The sequence below is a fragment of the Lonchura striata genome, chromosome 24 (assembly GCF_050655825.1).
Source record: "Lonchura striata isolate lonStrDom1 chromosome 24, ASM5065582v1, whole genome shotgun sequence".
Classification (NCBI taxonomy): Eukaryota; Metazoa; Chordata; class Aves; order Passeriformes; family Estrildidae; genus Lonchura; species Lonchura striata.
In genome coordinates, this window is record NC_140726.1 from 2,252,079 (window position 1) to 2,268,721 (window position 16,643).

Below are 16,643 nucleotides of genomic sequence, written 5' to 3' on the forward strand. Positions count from 1 at the left end.
CCAGTGCTCCCGGTATCCCCCAGTATCCCCAGTGCTCCCAGTATCCCGAGTATCCCCCAGTGCTCCCAGTATCCCCAGTGCTCCCAGTATCTCCCAGTGCTCCCAGTATCCCCAGTGCTCCCGGTATCCCCCAGTGTTCCTAGTATCCCCAGTATCTCCAGTATCCCCAGTGCTCCCAGTATCCCCGTTCCCAATTCCCTTTTCCGTGCGTGTGGCGCCCTCTGGCGGCGGGCGGCAGCACCGCGCACGCGCAGCTGCAGGTGGGCCGTGGTGCCGGCGCTGCCCCGTGGCGCATGCGCGGTTGCTGCGGTGGGCGGTGCCCGCGCTCTGGGCGTGTCCCGGCGGCGGCAGTGCGTGTGCGCGGCGCATGCGCGGTGGGCGCGGCCGGGCCGTGTGCGCCGGGCCCGTCCCGCCTGCGGCCCCGGTGAGTGCGGGGGGACCGGGGGCACCTCGGGGGGCACCGCGGCCGTCCCGTGCCGCAGCGAGCCCCCGCGGGGCTCCGGGCGCTGCGGGGGCGGCCCCGAGGGCGTTCGGGAGCCGTGCCCCTCGGGCGCTGTGCGGGGAGGCTGTGGGAGCAGCCCTGAGGTAAAGTACGGCCCCCCGGTCCTGGGGGTGACGCTCTGCCCCTGCCCGGTGCCTGAGGGGCAGCGCTCAGCCGTCAGGTACAGACCCCCCGGTCACCCTCAGCAGGGCCGGTCCTGTGGGTGCCTTCCTCTCTGTTCCGTGGCTGGGATTGTTGGGAGGAAGCTGCCCGCGATTCCCTGGGTAATAAATCTGGAGACCGCAGCTTGGGTCCCGGCAGGCTTTGACTCCGAATAACCAAAACAAACCCGTTTTTAACGTGGTTTTTAATGGATCGCGTCCCGCGGCTGCAGCAGCACTGCTGGGGTTTGTACTCCAGCCTGCTCGAGCGGCTGGCAGCTCTGCTGGGAGGGACGAGAGCTTTGCATCCCGCTGGGAAAGCTCGGGGTTTGGTAGCTGCTGGTTCGTTTTTTGCCGTGTTTCAGAGGCTGGGTTTATTTCCCGGATGGTTTACCAGAGCTGTTCCTCAAAGCTGGGCTCGCTGTCATATGAGCAGGATGGGTCCATTCCTGCTGGAGCATGGCTGTGCCAGCGAGGGCCGGGAGTGCTGCTGGAAATCAGCGGGGTGGGACTGAACCTGCAATTCCCGGCCAGCCCACTGTCACAGCTGTGCCGTGTGTGTTCTCTCTGCAGGCTCCATCCGTTTCCCAGCTCTCCAGGATGAGAGAGGCTCGGGTCCGGCTCTCCCCCTCTCCCTGTAGTTGATAGTTTGGGAAGCAGAGGTGATGCTGGAGTCGAGATGGCCGACAGCGTGAGAATCTTCCTTCATGACCTCGTCAGGGTGAGGCTCCCGGGGCTGCTCCTGCCACTTCGGGAGCACCCTCCTTCCCATGGCATTGCTTTCCTGCTGTTTCAGTGCAGATCTTGGGAATTAATAACATTTGAAAAAGTCTCCCTGATGTAAGTCTTGTGGAGACTACACTGGCTGAGACATGGTGTGAATCAGTGCAGGGATTCCTTCCAGGATTTCTGTGTGTGGATAAAATCAGGTGCACAGCTGGTGTTGAGCTGGTTCTTGGTGACTTCTCCAAGGAAGGAAAAGGGTCTCCAGGTGTATCTCAGCCCTGTTGTGTGGTGTGTCTATTGCAAAGGGTTCAGTGTTTGCTGCTGAGCATCTGACAGGTTTCCTTTGGGCACAAATTAATGAAAAATCTCAGTAATATTAATAATGATATTAATTATAAAAGGACAATCTATAACAACATTTAATGTTTATAATATATTTTAATATAGAGTGTACAATATTGTGTATAATTTAATAATAATAATAACAACAATAATAGATGAATGTCTGTGACCACAGCAGCTCTGTCCCAGCAATAAGATCTGTGTCACCTTACTGCTCCCACCCTGTCTTCATCATGCAGGGTTAAATACAGGCTAAAAGCCACTCATGTTGTGGCACTGAGCAATAGCTCATGCTCAGAAATAGCTCTGCTTGGGAAACAGACCAAGGTTTGATCAAAGCCCTGTGGCCACGACCTAAAAGCAGGAGTTGTGTCATTTCCCAGTGCTCCTACACCATCAGCTGGAAGAGCTGCTGGGTCGGGGCCCAGCTCTGCTGTTTCAGACATGAATTTGGGATTGGAGTTTATCCTCTTTGGGCAAGAACTCCAAGAGCCCTACCAGGGTGGTGACACCATCCTGGCTCATCCTTAGGATCTTTATTTTAAAGGGAATTGTGATGACAATGGATATGGGATCACCTGGAGCTGGAAATAATTGGACAGGATTCAGAGTGGTTTGGGTTGGAAGGAGCCTTTAAGTCTTTCTCATTCCATGTCCCTGCCAAGGGCAGGGGCACCTTCCACTATCCCAGGTTGCTCCAAGCCCCATCCAGCCTGGCCTTGGGCACTTCCAGGAATGGGACAGCCACAACCTCTCTGGATAAGCCAAATCCTAGGAGGTAGCTCTGAAAATCTGCCAAACACGGAGTAAGGAAAGACTTGTGGGCACTCTCTTATTAACAGGCACGGATGTGGCTGGTGGGAGTTTCTGGGATGAGGACAGATGCTTTTTTTTGTGAAGGTATAAGCATCAAATTCATAGCATACACTGAGACTTCACACATCCCAAATATTGGTGTAATTCCATTTTACTAGCCTCAAAAAGCTGGCAGGGGATGAGGAGCTTCTTGCCAGACAAGGCTGGGAGAGATTGGACTCTGATTTTTTGCCAGGGTTTTAAATAGTGCAGATTGGAAGAGAAGTTGCACCTTTACAGAAGAAATTACTGCTGGTCACGGAGATGCTGGAACGTGCAGTGATTTGGGTCACTGGGCCATGGAAGAGAGGTGGTGTTGCGGCTCCAGCTGAGCCCAAGCAGCCAGGGAGCAAGGCCAGCCATGGCATCAGGAGGGTTTGGATGGCCTGGGTCAGCCACATCCCATTGCTGCTCTCCCCTCATGTCCACAGGGAATTAAGGACTCCATCTGGGGCATCTGCACCATCTCCAAGCTGGATGCCCGGATCCAGCAGAAAAGGGAAGAGCAGAAGCGGAGGAGAGCCAACAGTGCACTCGCCCAGCGGAGGTTTCACATGGAAGAGAAGAAGCAAGAGAAGTGAGTATGGGGTGTGGCTGGTCAGAAACGGGGTAATTCCCTTCTCCTCTGGTAGCCAGAGCCAATAAATGGGAAACACGTGGTATGAAACTCCCTTTTTCCACTCCCTAATGGGGCTGGAGCTGTTCCCATGAGATAAGAAGTCAGGCCTTTTCTGTTGTTTGATAATCAGTTCAAACTACCACTGAAAGAACGTGGATTTATGGGTTTCTTTTCCTCCTGATCCTCGTACCATCTCTCAGACCCATTGTTGCTGCTGGTAATCGTGGGATCAGGGAAGAAACAGCAGCTTGGATCCAATGACCATGTCAAGGCAAATTGAGTGTCTTTTCCTCAGCCCTGCTGTGTTTTGTAGAGTTTGGAGCTGCAGAACCTCAGTGGCTCTGGAAGTGCCAGAATTATCCCCATGCAGGAGCAAACAGCATCTGTTCCCATGTCTGACACCCTGACCATGCCAGGATGTCTCTGCTGCCCTGATGGCACTGGGCTGGCACTCACACAGTGGTTTTGGGCAGTAATGCATATTCTGAGACATATTTACCAATTATTGTGGCTGGCTGAAAGGTGAAAGAAAAGTCTCCCATGATCGTGATACTCCTCAGTGGTCTCTGCAGCTCCACATCTGGTCTGCCTCTGGAGAAAAATAGAACTTTTTTTGTTGTTGTTTATATAAATAGATGAATTTTGCTGGTTTTCTTTGTAGCAAAATCACTCTGGTGTCAAGAGCTGACTGGGAGCATGCTGGAGAGTCCCACAGAGCTGCTCTCACATGTCCAAGTAGAGACACCAAAACCACCCTAAGCTGAAACAGCCCCTTCCAAGACCAAAACATGCCCAGATTTTCCCAGTTTTATTCTGGCAAGACTTTGGGGAGAACAAAGCCTGAGATCTATAATGTGTTCTTAAAAATCTGTGAGAAAGCTTTGCTTTTCTTCTGTTGTAGTGCAAATTCTGGGAATTAATAAAGGTTGAAAGTCTCCCTGATATAAGTCTTGTAGAGACTGCCCTGGCTGAGACGTGGTGTGAATCTGTGCAGGGATTCCTTCCAGGATTTCTGTGTGTGGATAAAATCAGGTGCACAGTTGGTGTTGAGCTGCTTCTTGGTGTCTTCTCCAAAGTGTCCAAAACATGGGGCAGAAGCAGTTGGCACTTGTGAGGGAACATTTGTGCAGGTGCTGGGACATTAACACGCCTCTCTCCCACAGTGAACCACGGATAGTGAGCCGGATATTTCAGTGTTGTGCCTGGAATGGAGGTGTCTTCTGGGTATGTGGAAATTTTTCTTATTCATTACAGTTTTTGTTTTAAAACCCCTGTGAAAACCCATGTCCTGCTCCAACTCTCATAGGCTGTGAGTGATGAACCATCAGCATGGCAATAGGAATTGCTGGGAATCACCACATTCCCATCCCAGTGCTGTATTTTAAGGGATTCACTCTGTGATACAGGATCACAGACTTACTCAAGAGATCCACACATTTAACCCAAGCTTCTTTTCCAAGTCTTTGAGACTTCTCTCCTCCTGAACATTCAATTCCTGCTTTGCTGCAGCCTGGGATACTGTTTTGCCAATTGGATATTGATATCTTAAAGACATTTCCTCAGCTCTGACTTGCTATGCCTGGTTCATAAGGCTGATCCTTAATGGAGCCAACACTTCATAAATCAAATAACCAAATAAATGGCTTCATTTTCTCATTACATTGGTGCAGAGTACGTGGGATGGGCATGGAGATGTTAAAGTGTTCACCTGTAGATTGTGGCTGTATTTAAACAGAAATCCTTGCTTGCCTGTATTTGTAGATTGCTGGGGGAGGAGAGGCACATGTGCCTTTGGATCTGTAGCCACAGGAGCACAAAATGCCCGTGCAGTGCCTCACTGAGGGCCCTTGTTTGTTTTTCCCTGCAGCTTAGTCTCTTCTTGTTCTACCGAGTGTTCATCCCCGTCCTTCAGTCGGTCACGGCGCAGATCATCGGTGGGTGCCTTTCCCCTTGGGGCTTCCAGGGTGCTCAGCAGTCCATGGGATGAGCTCAGGATTTTTGTCCCATTGAGCTGTTCCTCACACCTCTGCCTCCTTGTGTTGTCTTCCTCTTCTTCCCAGTCCAGTAGAAAACCAGGGGTGGATCACCCTGCTGACAGCCTGTGCACATCAGGGATCCAGCCTGGGGGTCCTGCCATTTCAAACACATTTGTCACTGTGTTTTTTAGTTTAAATAAAAATCAAGTGGGTGGAAATGTGCTTTTAAAGACATTTAGAGAACTAGAGTCAGGAGAACCTGCCTGATGGCTGTGCCAGGAAGCATTTGGAGGTTCCTACACCAGTTCCTCACGTCTGTCTGTCTCTCTTCCAAAGGTGACCCTTCCTTACATGGTGATGTCTGGTCCTGGCTGGAATTCATCCTCACCTCCATCTTCAGCGCTCTCTGGGTCCTGCCCCTCTTTGTGCTCAGTAAGGTGGTCAATGCCATCTGGTTTCAGGTGGGTGACAGGAGCCTGGGCCCTTCCTTGAGCAAACTGGGGGAGTTTCCTCACTGGGTGGGGCTTGATGAGGTGGTTTGGGAGCACAAGATGAAATCCCACCCCAAAACAGGCTCTGGGCATATTCCTGGTGGGCAAAAGCAGCTCAGGAGCTGGGTTTAATTTCCCTGATGCCCCCATTGCTCTGGATTCCATTTGCCTCAAGCCCCTGTCTCTGCTGGCAGGACATTGCGGATCTGGCATTCGAGGTGTCGGGCAGGAAGCCTCACCCCTTCCCCAGCGTCAGCAAAATCATCGCTGACATGTTGTTCAACCTCCTGCTGCAGGCGCTTTTCCTCATCCAGGTGAGACAAGGAGCCACCCCAGCAGCTCAGGTGCTGCCCTCCCCTGAATCCTGAGCATCCCTCTCTCAATCTGCTCCTTTTCTATCCCAGGGAATGATCGTGAGCCTGTTCCCCATTGACCTCATTGGGCAGCTGATCAGCCTCCTCCACATGTCGCTGCTCTACTCGCTCTACTGCTTCGAGTACCGCTGGTTCAACAAAGGTGAAGGAGGCTCCCTGCATGGAAAGGAGGGAATTTGCCTGGGTTGAGCATTTCTCTACTGAAGGAGCAGCCAATTCGGGTGTCAGAGGCTGATGTTCCATCAGGTTTTATATGGGATGAGGGTAAATGTGAGCCAGCAGTGTGCTCAGGTGGTAAGAAGGCCAGTGGTACCTGGCCTGTACCAGCCCCAGTGTGGCCACAGCTCCAGGGCATTGCCTGTCCCCCTGTGCTGGGCACTGGTGAAGCCTTGAGTGCTGTGTCCAGTTCTGACACAGCCCTCGTGACAAGGACATTGAGGGACTGGAGCATGTCCAGAGATGGGTGCAGAGCTGGGGAAAAGTCTGGAGCAGCCAGAGCAGCTGGCGGAGCTCAGTCTGGAGAAAAGGAGGCTCAGGGGTGACCTGGCTCTGCTCAGCTCCTGACAGGAGGGGGCAGCCAGGGGAGGGTCAGGCTCTGCTCCCACATAAAAAGTGACAGGATGAGAGGACATGGCTTCAGGCTGTGTCAGGCTGGACATCAGAATTAATTTCTTCACTGAAAGGGTGGTCAGGCATTGGAAGGGGCTGCCCAGGGAGATGGTGTAGTCCCCGTCCCTGGGGTAGTTCAGGAAGTAATTCAGTGCTCTGGTCTATTGACAAGGTGGGGATTGTGCAAAGGAGGTGATTGGAGGTCTTTTCCAGCCTATATCGTTCTGTGACTCTGTATGTAGTGCGGGTGTCTCCTCCCCATGGGTTCATTTCCATGGGATTCTCCTCTTGGCAGGAATCGAAATGCACCAACGGTTGTCCAACATCGAGAGGAACTGGCCCTACTACTTTGGCTTTGGCTTGCCACTGGCATTTCTCACGGCCATGCAGTCCTCCTACATCATCAGGTGGGAAAGCCCCTCTGGCCCCTTCTCCTCTGACACCCACCGAGTACCCCTTACTTTATTTTATTTTACTGTATTTTTCCCCTGCAGCGGATGCCTCTTCTCCATCCTTTTCCCTCTTTTCATCATCAGCGCCAACGAAGCCAGGACCCCCGGCAAAACCTAGTGAGTATCCTTCACTGCCACCCACTGATCCTTGTCCAGCTCCCCAAATCCCTGCGGGGGCGTTCCTGGCACCAGGAGCTGACGGACTCTCTTCCCTTTCAGCCACTTCCAGCTCCGTCTCTTCTCCTTGGTGGTTTTCCTCAGCAACAGACTCTTCCACAAGACCGTTTACCTTCAGTCCGCCCTGAGCGGTGCTTCCTCCTCCCCCTCCTCCTCCTCCTCCTCCTCCTCCTCGCCCTCTCCTGCCAAACACGCGGCTGCTCCGGGGCACTGAGCTGCCCCAGACCCCGGGATGCGGGACCCCCGCAGGCTTCTCTGCGCCCCCGATCTCCAGGGACGGGCAGCACCAGCCTGACGAGGTGTCACTGTCAGTTCTGCGTCTCCCCCTGGAAATTTTTTGGGGGAAAATCTGGGTTTTTAACACCTTTGTGAGTTTCCAGGAGCCGGGTTGTGCCCTGTGCTTGTTTTATAGTGGACTCTTTTGTACGCCTTTCCCGTGCCATCTCCCCGCCCCGGGCCGTGGGTCGGAACCCCGTCACCCCTTTTGCCGTTGTGTCCCTCCCGTGTCTCCCCGGTGTCCCCCTGCCCCTCGTCCCCTTCCCGCTCCCTCCATCTCCCCTAACTCAGGTCGTGGGAGGCGGGCGGGCATTTCTGGGCGCTCCCGCTGCCGTCCCCCTGCCGTGCATGTACCGTTTCTGTCGGGTCGGGGAAGGAACCGGTGACGTTCAAACCCCTTTGGCTATTTCGGGCCGGTTTATCAACTTTTCTCTAGTATTTTCACACTGAAACATTAAACGGAGAAGCCACGATTCTCAGCCGCTCAGCGCCTGCCGCTCCCGCTGCTCGGGCCGGGATGGCGGCCGGGCTCCCCCGCGGTGCTTCCGCCGCCCACGTGGCCGCGCTTCCGCTTCCGCCCACGTGACCCGCCCGGCGCCGCCAACCCGGACGGACACGTCACGGCTCGTTCCCCGCCGGCCCCGCCCCCTCCCGCTCCGCCAATGGGGGCGCGCCGTGCCCCTCACGCACCGCCCCGCGCCCGACAGATTTCGGCGCTTCGGCCAATGGGCGCGGCCGCGCCTGGAGTGGCGTGCGCGACAGCCAATGGGGAGCGGGCGGGGGCGGGGCGCGGGCTGGCGGCGGCGGCGGCTGCGCGGGGCGGATGGACGGGGCGGCGGGGCCGCGGTGAGGGACGGGCCGGGGCCGGGGCCGGGACCGAGCGGGGCCGGGCGGCTGCGGCACCTCGCGGGCCTGCAGGTGGGGGTGCCCGCGCTGCGGCGTGCGGGCTCTGCGCTGTGAGGGACCGGAGCGGTCACGGCCTTGCAGGGAGCCCGGGCTTGGGGGCCCCGGGCGGGCGGGCCGAGCCCCGGGGCTGACCGGGGGCTGGAGCCTGGCGGCTCCTCCAGGAGTGCTCAGTGTCGCTGCGAGCTGCTGGGGTGAAGAGTCCCCCGAGGGCGGCCCAGGGCAGAGCACCCGTGCCCGAGGCATCTGCACCGTGCTGCGTTATCGCAGGGGATGCAGGAAACAGCCACCGCACGGCATTTCTGTACCAGGCAGTGCCCAGCGTGTGCCAGCCGGAATCGCTTCTGGGCACGGCTTGTTTGGGTTTTCAGTCTCAGGCTTTTCCTGGCCTGTTTGGGTTTTATATCTCAGCTCAGAGACCCGAGCTGCACATTTACTCAGCCGTGCTGGGACTGAGCCTGCCGGGGCACTGGGAGGGGTTTTCCTGACTGATTGGGCAAGAAACGGTTTGAAGAAATCTGAGTGTTTTCAAGGTGGAAAGATGTTAACGCTGTGATTCTTCAGTAAGAGTGTCACTTCCTTGGTGTGCACCCCCAGGATTTCTGTGGCTTTTCCTCCCTCCAGAGAGGTTGAATTAAACAGCCACGTTGTCTGGTGTGAGCAATACCAATTTACTGTCCTTGTCTACGTTAAGAAACTACTGGTATATATATGTGTGTGTATATATATGTATATTTGAAATAAGTGATCCAAACTGGGAGTAGCCAGGAGCCATTCAGATCTCCTGTGTGTGAGAAAAAGCACTCATTTCTTGCATTCTCCATGGACTGTATTTTTTTTTGTGCATTGCTTGCAGGTGATGGTTAATCTTCAGAGAGTATCCAGAGGGAAAGCAGGGGGTTTGCTCAAGTTTACACTGTGGTTTTGTTCTGTGCACAGAGAAACAGGCGCGTCCTCTGCCCCGGAGAAGTTCTGGGCTCTGTAAAGGAAGGAAAACCAGCCAGGATTTGGGGTGACAGCTCAGCTCAGCACAGGAGGTGAGGGGTTTATGGGGGGAGACACAAGCACCTGGCAAGGGTGAAGGCTGAGCCAGCGTGGGGGATTTAAAGTCCAAAGGCTCACGAAGGCTTTAAAGGCTTTTAATCTTCCTGATTGTGTCCAGGCATCCTCGGGCCCTGCATTTGATGTGAAAATGACCAAGCTGGGGTTTCTCCGGCTCTCCTATGAGAAGCAGGACACGCTGCTCAAGCTCCTCATCCTGTCGATGGCAGCTGTCCTGTGTAAGTCTGTGCCCTCAGGGATGGCTCCTGGAGCAGGGAAACCGAGGGCAACTCGTGAGCTCTGGGTGTTCACTCTCCCCCTTCTCTGTGTTTGCAGCTTTCTCCACGAGACTTTTTTCCGTCTTAAGATTTGAAAGTGTCATCCATGAGTTTGACCCGTAAGTGTCGTTTTCTCATGTCCTGGGGGTCTGTTGGGCTTTTCCTCTTCTGGAGCACATGGAATTCAGGCAATGGTGCCAGGCTCAAATTGATCCCCATTGAGCATGTGGGATTTGGAGGACATGTTTCAATACAGCTTGGTTTTTCTTTTCCACACCCAAATTCACTTGGTACCCAGGGTTCTTCTGCAACCCAGATCCAAGAACCACCTGCCATTGCTTTTCTCCTGGGAGATGGTTATTCCTGACCTGGGAACAGCAGGAGAGAGAGCTACTGGCATGATTTGTGTCAGTGTCCCAAACGTGTTGCTGATTGAATCAGTCCCAAGGGATTTTGTCAACACACTATTAGGCCCACTGGGAGGAGGAAATAACCTTTGCAGCTGAGGTCTGGGGCAGCTGAGGGAAACTGGGCCAGCTCTCTGTGCATGGCACACACGGGAGCAGCCCCCACAGTGTTGTCACACCTTGTCATCCTCACAGGTATTTCAACTACCGCACCACCCGCTTCCTGGCTGAGGAGGGCTTCTACAAATTCCACAACTGGTTTGATGACCGAGCATGGTACCCCCTGGGCAGGATCATCGGGGGAACCATTTACCCAGGTAAAGCTTTTGCCAAGCTGAAATGCACTTAGTGCAAGGGAAATTCAGGGACTAAAAATTGGGACTGCATCCGTGAGTGCCAGCTGAAGCAGAGGGCAGCTTGGGGTTGCGTCCTTGGCAGCAGCTCCCTCCTGGTGAGTCTTTGGAGCACCCTGATAACAGTGTCATTTCCATCCCCAGGCCTGATGATCACATCAGCAGCGATTTACCACGTGCTGCACTTCTTCCACATCACCATCGACATCCGCAACGTCTGCGTGTTCCTGGCTCCCCTCTTCTCCTCCTTCACCACCATCGTGACTTACCACCTCACCAAAGAGCTCAAGGTACAGGGGCCAGTGGGCTGTGCCCCACAGGCTTTGGCTTTCCAGAGGAGCAGCAGCTGTTTGCCATTTGGGAGAGCAGCTGGGTCAGAGGTTTGGAGGTGACCACCACACTCCTCAAAACCCTAACCTTCTAGGAAGTGGCAGATATGTTTGAAAACTTTGTTTCTGTATGCAATTTTTATTCCTTTGAGTAATAAAATCCCTAAACCCAGATGTCTTTTCCCAGGATGCAGGGGCAGGACTCCTTGCTGCTGCCATGATTGCTGTTGTGCCTGGATACATCTCTCGATCTGTTGCTGGCTCCTATGATAACGAAGGTACGTTTGTGACCCTTGGGGAAGCCTTTAAGGACTGCTGGCTGCTGGAAGATGCTACAGGACACAAGAAAGGCTCTGTTCTTTCCTGGTGATCCCTGCTGGGTTTGTGCTGAACAAAGCTGACCCATCAGAGATCAGAAGTGGTTTTTGGCCATGCTGTCAAGTTGAGGGAATGTCTCCCAGCTCTGGCAGCGAGTTTACTGCAGTATCCTTGTTTGCCAGTCAGAAAGGGTTTTGTCACCTCCTAAACTCTGCCTGGAACTGGAGCAGTGTGGAACTGTGTGGTTCCTCTGTGCTTTTATCCCTGTTCCAGCAGTGACGTTGGGACTGGCAAAGGCAGCAATCTCACTGCCACTGCCTGGGGCAGAGGAGGATCCTGGTTCCTTTGCTGTAGCTGGGCTTTTAGGGGCTGTGTAGGAGTTCTTCCAGCTGGTGTGGCTGGAAGAAGCCACGTGAGATGTTAGACAAAACACCACAGTGTTTCGGTCTAGAAACCAGATACCAAATGCTTTTCCCAGGCCTGTCTCTTTGTGTGATGGAGCAGCAAAAGCATTTACAAATCTGTTTTTAATGGCTTGAGTTCTCTGCCGTGCCCCAGGGATGGCATTAACGGCTCCGGGTCCTTCTGCAGGTATCGCCATATTCTGCATGCTCTTGACCTATTACATGTGGATCAAGGCTGTCAAAACTGGCTCCATCTATTGGGCAGCCATGTGTGCCCTCGCCTATTTCTACATGGTGAGTGTCCCTTCTCCCAGCCCTGGGGTAAGCCTGACTCTGAGATCCCTCTGCATGCTCTCACCAGGAAGCCATGGTGTGCTGTTCCTGTGTCAGTGTGTCCTGAGAGCTAGAACCTCTATGGAGGTGGAAAGGGAATGGGTCCTTTCTTCCCAAAACTGGCAGGTTTTGTGTGAGGTGTTCTTAGTAGTGTTGAAAAAGCCATGTTTCTGGCAGCTGGGGTGTGGAGGATGCTCTAAGATAGAGCAGATCCTAGCTGATATTGCTATTGCGTGAAAATTCTGCCTGTGATCCCAGAAAAGCTAAACCTCTGTGTTTTACCTCAGCTCTGCAGCTGTTCAGTCCTGGAGCTTGTGGGTTTGTGTCTGGTTTGTGTCCTGACAGGTCTCCTCGTGGGGTGGCTACGTCTTCCTGATCAACCTCATCCCCCTGCACGTCCTGGTGCTGATGCTCACCGGGCGCTTCTCCCACAGGATCTACGTAGCCTATTGCACAGTCTACTGCTTGGGAACCATCCTCTCCATGCAGATCTCCTTTGTTGGCTTCCAGGTGGGCACCAGGAGGGTTTGCAGACTTGGGGGTGGGTTCTAACAGAGCAGCAGCCTGCTGGCACTTGATTTTACTACTTGCCTTCATCTTTGAGGTCCTGAGTGGGTGCTGACTCCTTGTTCTAGCTTCCATTATGCTGAGTCCTTGCCACCTTTGGAAAAATGAGCCTTTGGGTGTGCTGGGTGATTTTCAAAGCTCCTTATAACCTTCCTGGCACTGATTATCTTTCATAAAAATATCTTTGGTTTTGGTGGAGGAAACACTCATGCCATATTTGTTTTGGTATGGCAGGAAACAGGCCTGTCCCATTTTCAAGAGAATCTGGTTAATTTTCCCCATGAATCAAAGCAGATATAGAAAAAGGACTCGTACCAGCTGTGCCAGTCACAGGGAGGGAACAGTTGAACATGTTCCTGTGACTGGCAGAGATTGTGCCAAGCAGTGATTTGTGACAAAAGCCAGCAACGGCTCCTGTTCATTTCTGTGTCTGACCACGCTGTGCCCCACTCCCAGCCCGTCCTCTCCTCAGAGCACATGGCTGCCCTCGGAGTCTTCGGCTTGTGCCAGATCCATGCCTTCGTGGACTACCTCCGGAGCAAGCTGAACCCGCAGCAGTTCGAAATCCTCTTCAGGAGTGTCATTTCCCTGGTCGGCTTCGTCCTCCTCTCTGTCGGGGCCGTGCTGATGCTCACAGGTAGCCCAAGGCTGTGGCAATTACAAGGGTGTTTCACCCTCTTTCCTTGCTTCCAAAGGCATGGAATTTGTCCGTCCTAACTCTGTGTTACTGTGGTGCCAGTGCCTGTGAGTCCCCTCAATGCGGGAGGTTGGGACCTGCCCAAATCGGTGCATTAGGAAGGAATATTTAAGCAGCAGCTGTAGGCTAGGAGGGGCAGAGACTGGGGACACCAGGCTGGTGCTGCAAATACTGATTGTTGCTCTGTAGTAGTGAAGAGATACTAAAGGCAGAGGTTAGGCAGGGAAGAGTTTTTAAGAGTGGAATTGCATTGTAATTCCTTTCTAAAATGGCAGCTTTGAGTAGCAGAGATTCTAAATGAGGTCTGGGATCATTCATTTAGCCTCATGTGCTTCCCTGGCAGAGTATGTGTCAGCATTGCCCGTTAATCTGCTGGATCCAAAGAGGATTTGTTTTCTCCACTTTCCTAGGGAAAATCTCCCCGTGGACGGGGCGCTTCTATTCCCTGCTGGACCCTTCCTATGCCAAGAACAACATCCCCATCATCGCCTCTGTCTCTGAACACCAGCCCACCACTTGGTCCTCCTACTACTTCGACCTGCAGCTCCTTGTTTTCATGTTCCCAGGTGAGTTGCCTGACCCTGAGTTGGTCACCAGAGGGTTTTCCTCCCTCTTCTGGCTATGCTGAGCCTGCTGTGTCCCTCAGTGCCTGGTTTTATTTCATCTCTGAGCTGAACCTAACCCCTTTTTCTCCCCCCTCACAGTTGGTCTCTACTACTGCTTCAGCAACCTCTCAGATGCCCGTATCTTCATCATCATGTACGGTGTGACCAGCATGTACTTCTCTGCTGTCATGGTGAGGGCTGCGGGCGCCAGCACCGCCACTGAGTGCTCATAACCATTTAATTTGTTTTTCTGAACTGGGTGATGATTCTTTCACCCTGAGGGCTTTTCTCCCTTCCATAAATGTGGTTTTGTTTCACCTCTCTCTGCAGTGAGGGAAGGTGAAGTTGCAAAACTCAGTGGTTTGGGTGTTACTCATGTCCCTGGGGTCAGTGCTCCTGGTCAGTGTTTCTGATCTCCCAGAGCCAAGCTCCCAGTGTAATCTCAAATAAATTCTCTGGGTTTTCAGGCTGCTGATGAGTCCATTTTCACTCTTCCTGTGGCACCTTGAACATTAAATGTGGTTGAGTTACGGTGTGGAGTTAGCTATCAATCCTTGCTTCCACCTAAGATTGCTGAAGTGACCTCAGTTTCCCATGTGGGTGAATTTTGAGCACTTCAGGGAATTTCCCTTGGGGGTGTCTGAGATGGTGGCAGCTCCCCACTAAATAAAACAGCCACAGGTTTATCCCGAGGCTGATAGATCCACTGAATTTGAGGTGCTGGACTAGGAATGGCATCCAGTTCACTCCTCCCTTGGATTTCAGCTGGATTCCTTCTCCAGCAGTTCTGCTGTTGCCATAGGTGCGTCTCATGCTGGTGCTGGCTCCAGTGATGTGCATCCTGTCTGGCATCGGGGTCTCTCAGGTCTTGTCCACCTACATGAAGAACCTGGATATCAGCCGGCCAGACAAGAAGAGCAAAAAGCAGCAAGACTCCACCTACCCCATTAAAAATGAGGTGAGCACCAGGACGGCTCAGGAAGACTCCTGGTCCTGATGGGCTGAGTGCAGGAGGCTGACAGCCCCGTCCCTCCAGTGCTGAGACCCTGGGTTGTTCCCACAGGTTGCCAGTGGCATGATCCTGGTCATGGCGTTCTTCCTGATCACCTACACCTTCCACTCCACCTGGGTGACCAGCGAGGCCTATTCCTCCCCCTCCATTGTTCTCTCTGCCCGGGGTGGGGATGGCAGCAGGATCATCTTTGATGACTTCCGAGAAGCTTATTACTGGCTGCGGCACAACACGCCGGAGGTACGGGCCGCTGGGGCCTCGGGCACCCCACATTGCCCACTGCAGTGCTGATGCCCGCCCCGTGTTTGGTGCAGGATGCCAAGGTGATGTCCTGGTGGGACTACGGGTACCAGATCACTGCCATGGCCAACCGGACCATCCTGGTGGACAACAACACCTGGAACAACACGCACATCTCCCGCGTCGGCCAGGTGGGTCCCTCCCTCCCCGCTGCCTTGGCCAGCCTTTTGGGCACCACATGAACGCTGGCTGACACCACGTCTGCCCCAGGCCATGGCATCGACAGAGGAGAAAGCCTACGAGATCATGAGGGAGCTGGACGTCAGCTATGTGCTGGTCATCTTTGGTGGCCTCACCGGGTACTCATCGGACGGTAAGATCCTGCTGTGAGCCAAGTCAGACCAGCCAGGGGTGCTGGTGGCTGAATCCCACCTCCAGCTGGGGCTGTGGAGTGAGAATGGGCCTGGAATGCTCCTCTTTGGAGCTGGTGCTCAACTCAGCCTTGCTTTTGGGCCCCCCACATGACCTCAACCCTCCCTCCTGGCCCCCCAGCTCAGCTTGGCTTCTCATTTCTTTACCTCATCCCAGCTTCTTGTTCTTTCACCCCAAAGCAACCCCTTGCTCTTGGCCCCCCAAGTCAACTCAAGCTCTCATTCTTTGCCCCCCAACTCTGCCTTACAGACATCAACAAGTTCCTGTGGATGGTGCGGATCGGGGGCAGCACGGACACGGGGCGCCACATCAAGGAGCACGACTACTACACCCCCACCGGGGAGTTCCGGGTGGACCGCGAGGGCTCCCCGGTGCTGCTCAACTGCCTCATGTACAAGATGTGCTACTACCGCTTCGGCCAGGTCTACACTGAGGCCAGTGAGTCCCTGAGTCACCCCGGGGCATGGCTCTGCTTCTGGGGGGCCCCACTGCACCCTGACCTCTCTGGGCTGCGATGCAGCAGCACTGCCTGTGCTTTGCCCTCTCCTAGAGCGACCCCCAGGCTACGACCGGGTGAGGAACGCCGAAATCGGCAACAAGGACTTTGAGCTGGACGTGCTGGAGGAGGCGTACACCACAGAGCACTGGCTGGTCCGAATATACAAGGTATGGCACCAGAGCCAGCCCAGACCCACCCCGTTTGGGAAAAAAAAACATGCAATTCTACCTAATGAGCCTTCTTTTACTGCCCAGGTGAAAGATTTGGACAACCGCGGGTTGTCAAGGACGTAGAGGAGCCGGCGCTGGCCGCGCCCAACACCGCACTGACCCAGCCTTGCCTGTGCAGCAGAGATTTGGGGGTTTGGTGGGCTTTCGAGGGGGGCTCTTTCGGGTTTGTTTTATACCGTTTGTAAGCGCAGGCAGCAGCGGGATGACCCTGCCCGCCCCATCCTGCCGGGAGTGATTTTTATATACACACGGAGCCGTTGCCAAATCGGGAGTTGCGGCTCTCACCGGGGCTGATTGACCAGGAATTGTGAAGAATACCAATAAATAAAAATTAATTTGGTGGGTTTCTCCCCGAGTTCTGTCACAGGGGCCGTCCAGCCGCTTTTAACGGGTTTGAAGGGGAATGGGGCGGGGGCGTGGCCTGGGTGTGCATGTGGGCGTGGCCTGTGGTGGGCG

General features: G+C 54.1%; 2 protein-coding genes across 12 annotated transcripts; both read left to right on the plus strand.

Annotated features, from left to right (window-relative positions):
* The first annotated feature begins 362 nt into the window (after positions 1-362).
* Positions 363-8,012, plus strand: EI24 (EI24 autophagy associated transmembrane protein). Of its 4 annotated transcripts, none has more exons than XM_085560143.1 (11): positions 363-585; positions 1,216-1,363; positions 2,997-3,142; positions 4,348-4,408; positions 5,052-5,118; positions 5,497-5,621; positions 5,846-5,965; positions 6,056-6,167; positions 6,930-7,041; positions 7,129-7,203; positions 7,306-8,012. In XM_085560143.1, the coding sequence occupies exons 2-11, from the start codon at positions 1,322-1,324 to the stop codon at positions 7,475-7,477; spliced, it is 1,032 nt and encodes a 343-aa protein (XP_085416269.1). In that variant the 5' UTR covers positions 363-585; positions 1,216-1,321; the 3' UTR covers positions 7,478-8,012. The 4 variants fall into 4 exon arrangements, with proteins under 4 accessions (XP_085416269.1, XP_021381438.3, XP_085416267.1 ...); XM_021525763.3 differs by having other exon boundaries at positions 363-424; XM_085560141.1 differs by having other exon boundaries at positions 366-662.
* Positions 8,013-8,330: 318 nt separating this feature from the next.
* Positions 8,331-16,527, plus strand: STT3A (STT3 oligosaccharyltransferase complex catalytic subunit A). 8 transcript variants are annotated; one of them, XM_085560139.1, is made up of 19 exons: positions 8,331-8,457; positions 9,299-9,479; positions 9,578-9,722; positions 9,820-9,880; positions 10,364-10,485; positions 10,666-10,811; positions 11,038-11,128; positions 11,760-11,866; positions 12,251-12,415; positions 12,929-13,109; positions 13,580-13,735; positions 13,874-13,965; positions 14,577-14,732; positions 14,838-15,026; positions 15,101-15,217; positions 15,297-15,399; positions 15,708-15,896; positions 16,009-16,124; positions 16,212-16,527. In XM_085560139.1, the coding sequence occupies exons 3-19, from the start codon at positions 9,635-9,637 to the stop codon at positions 16,248-16,250; spliced, it is 2,118 nt and encodes a 705-aa protein (XP_085416265.1). In that variant the 5' UTR covers positions 8,331-8,457; positions 9,299-9,479; positions 9,578-9,634; the 3' UTR covers positions 16,251-16,527. The 8 variants fall into 8 exon arrangements, with proteins under 8 accessions (XP_085416265.1, XP_077644104.1, XP_085416266.1 ...); XM_077787978.2 differs by having other exon boundaries at positions 9,605-9,722; XM_085560140.1 differs by having other exon boundaries at positions 9,382-9,479.
* Positions 16,528-16,643: the final 116 nt, after the last annotated feature.

Excerpts from the sequence above, each read along its gene's own strand:
- STT3A (XM_085560139.1), top strand. The coding sequence starts at position 9,635 with ATGACCAAGCTGGGGTTTCTCCGGCTCTCCTATGAGAAGCAGGACACG. Across the intron at positions 9,723-9,819 it reads GTCGATGGCAGCTGTCCTGT|CTTTCTCCACGAGACTTTTT; the intron begins GTAAGTCTGTGC and ends CTGTGTTTGCAG. Across the intron at positions 10,486-10,665 it reads CGGGGGAACCATTTACCCAG|GCCTGATGATCACATCAGCA; the intron begins GTAAAGCTTTTG and ends TTCCATCCCCAG.
- EI24 (XM_085560143.1), top strand. The coding sequence starts at position 1,322 with ATGGCCGACAGCGTGAGAATCTTCCTTCATGACCTCGTCAGG. Across the intron at positions 1,364-2,996 it reads TCCTTCATGACCTCGTCAGG|GGAATTAAGGACTCCATCTG; the intron begins GTGAGGCTCCCG and ends TCATGTCCACAG. Across the intron at positions 5,622-5,845 it reads TCAATGCCATCTGGTTTCAG|GACATTGCGGATCTGGCATT; the intron begins GTGGGTGACAGG and ends CTCTGCTGGCAG.